Source organism: Leopardus geoffroyi, chromosome C1 (genome assembly GCF_018350155.1).
Source record: "Leopardus geoffroyi isolate Oge1 chromosome C1, O.geoffroyi_Oge1_pat1.0, whole genome shotgun sequence".
NCBI lineage: Eukaryota > Metazoa > Chordata > Mammalia > Carnivora > Felidae > Leopardus > Leopardus geoffroyi.
The window spans coordinates 188,395,432-188,405,708 of record NC_059328.1 but is presented as its reverse complement, the minus strand read 5'-3'; the positions used below and the strand labels follow the sequence as shown (position 1 = coordinate 188,405,708).

At 43.1% G+C, this 10,277-nt stretch overlaps 1 protein-coding gene across 4 annotated transcripts in view; it reads right to left on the bottom strand.

The window, feature by feature from the left end:
- KIAA2012 (KIAA2012 ortholog) overlaps nt 1-10,277 on the bottom strand; it is a 109,677-nt gene that overhangs the window by 80,130 nt on the left and 19,270 nt on the right. For 3 of the 4 annotated variants that reach the window (XM_045480773.1, XM_045480776.1, XM_045480775.1), the window contains exons 4-9: nt 9,955-10,110; nt 5,957-6,096; nt 4,676-4,859; nt 3,913-4,055; nt 982-1,150; nt 58-207 (exon numbers count right to left, since the gene is read on the bottom strand). In XM_045480773.1, the coding sequence (XP_045336729.1) occupies nt 58-207; nt 982-1,150; nt 3,913-4,055; nt 4,676-4,859; nt 5,957-6,096; nt 9,955-10,110 (942 nt within the window). The remainder of the gene's footprint in view (nt 1-57; nt 208-981; nt 1,151-3,912; nt 4,056-4,675; nt 4,860-5,956; nt 6,097-9,954; nt 10,111-10,277) is intronic. The other variant, XM_045480777.1, reaches the window with a different exon arrangement.

Sequence of the window (10,277 nt, the reverse complement as noted above, 5' to 3'; positions counted from 1 at the left end):
CCTTGCTTTCTTTCGGGGTGAGAGTCCTGTGGGATACTGGAGGGAATGAATAGCTACCTTGAGGTGAGAGCATGTCCCTGCCCGTGTCCACTGGGAGATGCACTGTTAACTCCCTTGGCTTTTCTAGGGATGCATGCTTCATGGGAGGTTTCCATAAAGCCCTGACCTTTTCTTCTGTTTCTGGTCTTGACTCAGGGTGTGGAGCACCTAGGAGACAAGGAGAAAGCCAAGTTTTGTAGATGTCTGTGGTTTTTGCCAACTGTCTCTTCTTTTTGGGGACCCATCTCTCCCCTGCTCACACTATGTGGTTTGGGTGGAACTGTGTCCATTCCCTGACTCTGGGGATGGGCGTGTGACTGGCTAATGAGCACACTTCATTGTCTTAGCTGCAATGATTGGGTCCAGGTTGGGCATGCAACTCAAGCCTGGCCAATTAGAGGCAATTCTGGTACTTTTGCAAGAGCTTTTAAGGGGCATATCCTTTCTAGTGGGGTTAACAGATAAGAGATTAGCATGCAAATGCAGGAGGCCAGGGCATTTGGGTGGTTTAGTTGGTTAAGCATCCAACTCTTGATTTTGGCTCAGGTCACAATATCACGGTTTGTGGTTTTGAGCCCCACGTCTGGCTCCGTGCTGACAGTGTGCAGTGTCTGCTTGGGATTCTGTCTCTCTCTCTCTCTGACCCTTCCCCCTTGTGTGCACTCTCTCACTCTCTTTCTCTCAGAAAAATAAACTTAAAAAAAAAGAAAAAAAACCAACCCATGCAGGAGGCCATCTTTACTACCATATGGGGACATGTGAATATGACCAGAAGGCATCAACTTCTAGATTTTACCCTTTTTCTTCCTTTAAAAAATGTTCTCTGAAGATGATGACTCTGAGGAGGGTAAACCATGATTTAGGAGACATTTACATTAGGGAGACCCACATCCAAGTGCCTGCCTGAGTTCCCTCAGGAACACCTAAACACAGGTGATCTACCTCTTCTGTGTGACTTTTCTTTTGAGGGATGTTGGGTGTGGAAATGAATCTCCACTGGGAAGATAAAGAGTTCTGCTGGAGGTTCATTGGCTTTAAATGGACTCCTCAGGGGGTTCAGGACTCTGGGTGGTTCTTCTGAGATGGGAGGTAGTTTCAAAGCCTTTGGCACCTGGGGAAAATTTGAAAACAAAACAAAACCCAACATGGCAGGTATTTAAAAACTGCTGCTTGCAGAGGACAAACAACACTGTATCTTCTTGTATCTCTAGCACCAGGTGCTGCTGGGTGTGACGTAGCTTCAGTACCCATGGCTGAGAAGTAAAGCCGACCAACCGACTAACCTGGGAGCTGGCTGTGTGATCAGAGTGGTGCCGCTTTGCTTCTTGGGAACTGGGAAATGCCCCTCCCTTAATCCATCCTTTGATTCCTCTGAGATGTATAAACATGATAAATTCGACAGCCTTCAAGACAAAATATAGTCTTTCTTTGTCTTGCAGCCGAGGAAACTAAGCCGGGTTGGAATGATATAGCTGAGATTTCTGTGTATGGAAAGTGAGGAATCCCTGTGTGTGTTGCTAAGGGAAAAAAGCAAGGTACAGAACACTGACTGTGCAACATTTTAGGTTACAAAGAGCAGAAAGTAGGAATATGCATTTGTGTTTGCTTACTTTATGTAAACTCTTTAAGCCTCAATTTCTTTTTCTGTAAAATGGGAGTAATCATACTTGCTACCTCATAAGGTTGCTGTGAGTATAGAATGAGCTAATTACACGTAGTTACAATAATGTTTGGGATTAGAATTTTTCATGGGATATTTCTTTGAGAGTAGGCTCTTCTCTCATTAGGTATAATCTTGCCACTTGAAGAATATCTAGGTATCTTCACATTTCTGCAGTAGAAACATAGCTGAAAATGAATCACCATGTGACAGAATCAGTGGCAACTTTAGCCCAATTTTTTGTGTCCAAAAAACCCCAAAATGTGTGTGTGTGTGTGTGTGTGTGTGTGTGTGTGTCCAGAGAGAAAGAGAGACAGGGAGAGAGAGAAAGAATGAGACATTGAGGGTAGTAGTACTTAGGGTCTCCTCTTTCCAGTTACTCAAAAGTTACTGAGGGGAGCCTGGGTAGTTCAGTCAGTTGAGTGTCTGACTTCAGCTCAGGTCATGATCTCACAGTTCATGAGTTCGAGCCCTGTGGTGGGCTCTGTGCTGACAGCTTGGAGCCTGGAGCCTCCTTTGAATTCTGTGTCTCCATCTCTCTGCTCCTCCTCCATTCACACTCTGTCTCTCTCTCTCTCTTTCTCAAAAATAAATAAACATTTAACAATTTTTTTAAAAAGTTGCTGAAAATTCCTCCTTTTAGCTTGCAGCTTTTAACATATGAACTTGGCTCTGTGAAATGTATACGTGTTCTGGGTTTCAAGGAGTTCAATTTCACAGGAGGAAAAAGAAAACTGTTTTTCATTTTGTGTGTGTGTTCAAAGACAAAACAATGATCAGAAACACACGCAAACACCCTACATGTTTAGAGTTGGATGAGGAAGGAAATTCAACCAAGTATATGCAGGATGATATTTATAATTTTGAGACATTAAGAAAATGATTAACCAAGTGTATGCACGTAGGATCTTTATGTTCCTAGAGACCTTAACTGTCTAGGTGCCAGCTGCCCACCAACTGCCCTTTTCTGAATACTGACCTTGTGCATTTTGTTTGACAAGGTTTGCATTGAGAAATCTATGTGGAAATCCAAATGATTTGTGTGAGGTATGCTGACAAGCCAAGCCTTAATTTCTTTATTCCAATTAAAACTTTATATAGAGTTTTAATATAGTGGAAAATACTGCCTTCCTCTGCTAAACCATATACAAGGGTTGAAGGAAAGGACTCCTGTCCTCTGAGCCTGCCTTGGTTCTGGGCTGACCTGGGGTATGAAATCAAGGGCTTTCCTTAGGCATGCAGTGACTCTGGCAGATCAGGCCTACTGTTTACCCTGGTTCAAAAGGAACTGGGGAAGACAGAGGCCTTTCTGGTATGGATGGGAAGGTTTAGATCAGTTTAGATACAGGAAATCTGAGAAAATCCTGAACAGACTGAAAATAACCTCCCTCATCAACACCAAGACCACCTGGAATGCCTATGGCTCCTCCAGTGTCACTTCAGAGGACATGAGTCCCCACAATGAACTAACATTGCTATAGTTCCCAATCCAAGACAAGATACTTTCACAAAAATGCATCAACTCATTTCATCCTTCCATCAGCCCTGTGAGGTGGGCATTATTATCTGTGTGCACAGATGAGGTCACTGCAGTTCAGAGGGCTTGAGTTCATGCAACTGCTACAGGCAGAGCATTCCAGAGTCCCCACTTGTTCCTGCTCAGCACAGGTACCTCCAAACCATGGAAGACCCACATAGAATTGCAAGGCAGGATGATGCCAGAGACAGCTAGGAACATTCTCGGGGGAAATGGTGTACTTGACTTTTGAAAAGGTGGATAAACTTGCCAAATTTACTGTACATTTTCAAAGGTGACAGATCCTCAAGCAAATCCATTGCTAAATTCAAGATCTCTAGCATTTTGAGTTTGAAGTGGGTCAACTGCTTATAAGCTCAAATTCCGTCCTTACAAATTTACAGATAACCCCCAACCCCTTAATAGCACAAAGAACTCTGTTGCCACCAGAGTGCGGTAATATCATATGCTTTAAGGTAGAACTGGGGCAGCTGAAACTCTTGTAGTGCACCATTTTCAACATTTAGTAAATTACTACAGCTTTATTCTAGCTGCACATGATGAGCTCAATAGCAAGTAGGGCCAGTTCTCTGAGACATCCCTTTTAGTTGTCTCATTGCTAGATTGAGATTAATCTTTTAAGAGCAAGCATGCATGCACATGTACACATGCACACACACACACACATACACACAACCTTTTTCTTCTTCACTTCCCCAGCTGTGTTTTTCTCTGAGCCAGTGGCAGGTGCTATAGGAGGGAAAAGGCATCTTTCAGCAGGAGGCTCCTGTAACAAGTGGCTGCTTCTGCCCTTGTGGAGTTTTATATTCTCTTGTCTGTCTGTAGAAATAGGATGGGGATGAGAACTTATTAGTTGCAGGTATGTGGACAGACAGTTGACTTTCAACTTCAATCACTTTGGGGTTAATAGGAATAGAGGCAAGGACAGGCACTGAGACAGCCATGGCTTTGGCTGAGGCAGGTTCAGGGAGTCCTAATCTCATTACCTGGGTTGGGTTCTTGCTGGCAAGTCAGGTGATGGAGAGAATGATAATAATAGTAGCAGTTAACACATACTAAGTACTAAATATAGGAAAAGAATTATACAAAGTAGTTTATGGGCAATAACTCACTTAATCCCCACAATAGTCTTATGAAGGGATTATTTTTATCCCCAATCTACAGGTGAGGAAACTGAGCCTCAGCAAGATCAAATAACTTGCCTAAGATCACACCTGGAAAGTGGGGTTAAACCCAGGCGGTCTAATTGCAGTATGCATGTGCTTGAGTACTAGGCAAAAAAGGGGGTTGTCAGTCTTGTTGCCACCTTCGACTGGACTTTGTTACTTTCTAAGATAAAAGACATGAGGAAGTGATGCTCGGCATGCCTCAGTGTTCTTAAATGAACTCTGCATGATTAGGGTTACCCATATTAACAAGCAAGACGTTTGGCTTCTTACCGCTGAGATCTGCCTTTCTATTGGGGAAGGCCCCTCCATAGAATGTAATGTGGGATTTGTCACTCAGGAGCCAAGAATGATCGATGCAGGCATGCCCAAAGGCCCTTCTGGAGGTTTGCTGTATTTTTTCATTGTGGCTCTCCTTTGAAGTGTGTATACGAGGGTGATTCTCTATTGATGTGTCCTGGGGAATGACAGATACACATTCCTGTAAACAGGCTTTGTAAAGGAGTAGAGCAGTTTCCTTTAACAGTCAGACCTTGTGCTAGACTGTAGTTCCAAGGAAGAAATCTCCTTTGCAGCCTAGGAAGAAAAACATGGTTGTAATAGCAAGATCTCTAATGTTGTTTGTTATAATAAAACATTTTACTATTCATAGAGGAGGAATGACCTTTAACCATGCCTGATATATAGTACTTTCTTTTTCTTTCATATAGTGCTTTCCTGGAAAAAAATTTTAAAAACGAAGCTCTATGATCCCTGTCTCTATGCATTGTAAAAGGTCTCTCCCTTTGCCCTTCTGCCATGTGGCACCTCTCTTCTCCCCCTTTCCAGCTCACGGCGACCTTCTTGTAAGTCAACTGAGCTTGAAGATAGGAGCATGTGTTGTCTATATTGCTCTGAACCACTGTCATCTTATACACGCGCACACACACACACGCGCGCACACACACACACACTCACACACACACACACACCTTAGAGTTTAGAAAGCATTTTTACATTTTAACGGATTTAATCCCCATGGTAGCTAGTGAGTATGTATGATAACAGCTCCATTTTACAAAATAAGTAATTCAGGCTCAGTCAGTTACGTTTCTTTATCAGGCTCACCACAACTAGTCATATCCGGGATTCAAACCAAGGCTTTTCCAACTGTAAGGCCAAGAGCTCTTTTCTAGAAGACTCCAGTTGCCTAGATGGGACAAAGAGTGTGGGGAGACTCTGTGGTTAAAGAAATTTGGAAAACCACGTGTTAAAGTTAAACCAGCTACTTCACCTATAGAACTTCCCCAAATGGTTTATATTCAAATGTGTCCTGTGACTCTCTGGGAGGAGGATATGGTATGCAGCGTTTCCCAAATGTATATGGCCACAAAATTCTTTTTTTCATTGAGCAGCTGGCAGTGTTCCACATGTGACCCTTTGAAAAACAGTGGTCAATAGGCTCGAAGTACTCTTCCCTTCTCTGGATGAACCCCAAGAAATGGTGAAGGGAGAGAGTATCCCCTCTGGAGTCAAGAAGAACAATGACACAGGGGAGCCTATTAGAAATGGTACCTCTGCCTGGGTTTCATCTTCCTGGCATGGCTGCTTCCTGAGTGGCAGCAAGTGAATCCCCTGGCTGTGATTCTTGGCTACACAGCCCTCGTCCATGCATCCACCAGTCCCAGCTTCCCCTTCATCCAGGCCCTGCTGACCTGCAAAGGTGAACAGTGCATCAGCCTTGTAAAGCCAGAGATGGGCATGGTACTGTTAGCTGCTTCCAAACTGCCTCCCTTCTTGCTCCTCTGAGCAAAAGTGTTGATCAAGGCCTTTGTTCCCCTTCCTTTCTTGTTTCTGCATTTCTGCTTGTGCTTTATGGAGGTTGGCTTACAGCCAGGTCTACAGAACAGAACTTCACTGGGATCCAGGAGGCTCAGGATTGAGTCTTCATTTCTTGGACTCAGTTTCCTCCTCTGTAAAATGGGGATACTGATTTCTTTTGCCTTTGCTTCCTTACAAAGTTGTCTGGCACTCAAAGAATGAACATGCTGGCCCTTTGCAAACTGTGAGGGACTGGAGGGTAACAGTGGTGTGATTATGGTGGGCTGACCAGCAGTCCTGCTCTGTTGTCATTGAGATGTTCAGTCTGAAGCACTTGATTTCCTGGGCTGTCTGCTGGTTGTTTACTTGTGGAAAAGCCTTTGCTGAATGCACTGTGATGGACGGTTGCTCAGCTCTCTGAACTTACCCTGTCTGTGCAACCCTCAGGAAGGATCTGAGTCAACAGATGACTCCAGCATAGTTAACAAATCTTTCATCGATGGGGTAAAGGGTCCTGCAGCTATTTTCATCACTTACTCAAGGTAGATTTATTGCTGAAACGGTCTGGCAAACCTTCCTTGTTGGAGCCGTTTTAGCAACACCTCTACTCTTGGCATGCCTCTGCATAGAACAATGTGGGGCTGACTTTCAACCAGGGGCTCTGGAAGCCTTTCAGGGGCCCTGTATATGTTGGAACTCCAGACTTCTGGAGGCTCCCAGCCAGCCTTACCTTCCCTCTTTACCCCCAACCCTTGTCATTCCCTTACATCATTCCCATCCTTAGTGTCAGTGGGTCAAAGGCCAAATGCCCACTCAATAGGCTACTCCCTCCCTCCAACTCTCCTTCCTCTGACCATTGGCTCCTGAGAGCTTCTCTGGGGTCTGAGCCAAAGCTGAGAATGTTGGTGGAACAGAGGCAGACTCAGGCTCATGTTTAGAGGGGTCTGCTCAGGTTTTAGTGGCCCAAGGAAGCCTCATGAGCCCTGGGACCTCTCAATCTGAGGAGGCCCAGGGCCACATTAGGTCTGCCCCCAAGAGGACCTCAAGTCCATACAGAGTGTGGCACTAAAGACCTTTTTGTGTGTTCTAGAATGATCCTTTGGAGCCAAGCCAGACTTCAGGTCCATTCTTCCTGGTCAGATTCACCTGGAACCAAATATATTTCTGAGAGTAGGGGAAGTGAAACTCTGGCCAAGTGGCCACTCGCTTATATGGTAAACTGTCTAAACTGGGGCAGAGGGCACTGTAGGTAGGGGGATATGGAGAAGCATTCTTCCCTTTGGCTGCATTCTAGGTGATGTTGAATATATGACTCAATCTATGCAAGGGAAACCAAGATTTTTCTCAATAAACATCATCTCTGGCTCATTTGCTTATGCTTAATAGAAACAGGTGTGCAAGGAAGGTATTGGAATTTCAGTTGTTGAAATAAGACCACAAAACTTGGTCTCTCTGTCTCAAAATATGAATCCAGATTATCCAAATAATGTGAATTTGGGTAACAATTTAGAGGTCTTAGAGAGCCTTATTATTATTATTATTATTATTATTATTATTATTTTACCTCTTTTGTGATTTTTAACAACAACACAGAGAGGGTGGAATACCATTACTCCATTTTACAGATGAGCAAACTAAGGATGCAGGGAGCATAAGTGATGTGACCAATATCACATTGTTGGAGGAATCTTAGATTTGCAGCTGGGATTTTCCTACTTTTCCAAATAAAGTGGAAAAGAGAGGGAAGCCAAGGGGAGATGAAGTTAAAACCAATAAAACAATCAGTCAGCATTCAAGTTACAGCCTCTGAGCTGTTTTTACTTCTTTACAAATTGATTTTTGATTCTTGCGATTTTGAGCATTTGAGCATTGCAATTAGTTAGTAATTATGCTTGAAAACACAAGGCAGGGAGGTCTAGAACTAACATTTATTGAGCACTTACTATGTGCCAGATACTACTTTATGCCATTTAACTCCAACATCCAACCCTATCAGGTGAAGGTGGGTGTGGTCATCTCCATTTTATAAGTGAGGAAACTGAAGCCCAGAGAGGTCACATGGCTTGAGATCTGGTGCTAATGGCCACATGTTTAATTATAATTCTATATGTCCTCTGTTTTCTTCCTGCTTATTACAACTCCTTGGCATATGGGATTAATTAAGGAAATTGCTTGATCCCTTAGGTATGTAGTGTTGATCCACTCCCAGAATAAAAGTACTGCAGTCCCCTGTCCAGTATTTATAGACCCTAGGGGGGCGCTTGGGTGGCTCGGTCGGTTAAGCGTCCGACGTCGGCTCAGGTCATGATCTCACAGTCTGTGGGTTCGAGCCCCACGTCAGGCTCTGTGCTGACAGCTCAGAGCCTGGAGCCTGTTTCAGGTTCTGTGTCTCCCTCTCTCTCTGCCCCTCCCCTGTTCATGCTCTGTCTCTCTCTGTCTCAAAAATAAATAAACGTTAAAAAAATTTTTTTTATAGACCCTAGGGCATCAAAGTCTAAGGATATTAACTGGAGACAGTAGGATTTTGCAGAGTGCATAAGGCAATGTCAAAATTGGGTGCTACCTGGGGAAGGACCCATTCCCAGGACATGGGTGGCCCAGAAACTTGATCTCTTCAGTGTCCCAGAATCAATTGGTCTGGATGTTGACCCACATTAGCAAAGTGTAGAGTGACTCTATAAACCAGTGTATTAATTTACAAAGAGAAATATAATTGCCTGACCAGCATATTTCCTATAGATGAGCTACATGTGGACAAGGTTATGACCAAAATTCCATGGTTCCAGAGTCAAGTCTTAAGGGTGGTGTGTGGCAGGAATGTTTAATGGCACCAGGCTCTGAGAACCTGCCACATTCTTCTCCATTCATTTGATAGACCAGATATTCTACTTATCCTGGCCAGATCTTTTTCCAAGGACAGGGCTCAGGTAGGCACTACCATAATTTCTGGAAAAGTACTTCTTCATTTCAGAAAAATTAGCTTCAGATGATGTTAGTCTCTTGTTCTTACCTTCTCTTTTCTCAAAAACCCTGGCACTAGACAATGCCTTATTCTTTGTCCATTAGTGCTACCCAGTCATCTTTTCCTATTTCTCCTTAGTAAAGGCAATTTCTGGCTCCTTTAATGCTGCAAGTTCCCAAGAATATTACTGATAAGTAAAATGTTCATAGTACTGAACAACTTACAGACAATTCACAATAATTTTCTGTACACTAATGAGGCAAGTCTCGTCATGTTCATTACAGAGATGAGTAAACAGAAGTTCAAAGAGGTTAAGTGACTTACTCAAGATCTTACATTTAGTAAGAGAAAGGACAGGCATTGCTCCAAAGCCTGAATTTTTTCTTATAACATTGCCACAAAACCATAGAATTAAAGAATATTAGAGTAGAATAGGCTTAAGAAATCTAAAATCTAGAGTCTAGACTTGCACTGTTTAATACAGTAGTCAATAGCCACATGTGGCTGTTTAGATGTAAGTTAGTTGTAAGGAGGTAAAATTTTAAACCTCAGTTTTACAGTCACACTACCTACATTTCAAGTGTTCAATAGCTGCATGTGGCTAATGGCTACTAATTGGATAGCACGTATTATAGAACAATTTATCATTACAGGAAGTATGTTTGGATAATGCTGGTCTAGACTCTAAAGACAATGAAACCCAGGATCCCTAGAACTTATTTTGGTGAACTCCATTTTAAAGTGTTAAAAATTCAAATATTTGAGATCTGGTCATAAAATCAACATGTACCTTGTTCAAAAGATTTTCCTTGTTGAATCCAAAATGAAGGGAAGACAGGCAAGAGATGGTATTTTGGGGGTACACCTGAAAGATCCTGTTGTGGCCTGAGATTCTTTGGTACATTAAGTTGACTGTCCTGGAGCAGCACAGAATCCTTGATGTATCCTAAAGAGTATTAGTAGAGTTATTAGCCAGGAGTTATTGGTAGAAAGAGTGGTCACCGGTCCAGAGGTCTTGGAGATAACTACAAGGTTCCCCACTTGCACTAGTCTTGGCCTTGGACATTGCCCATTAGAGAAGACAGTTAGTAGACGGGAGGGATTAAAAATCAG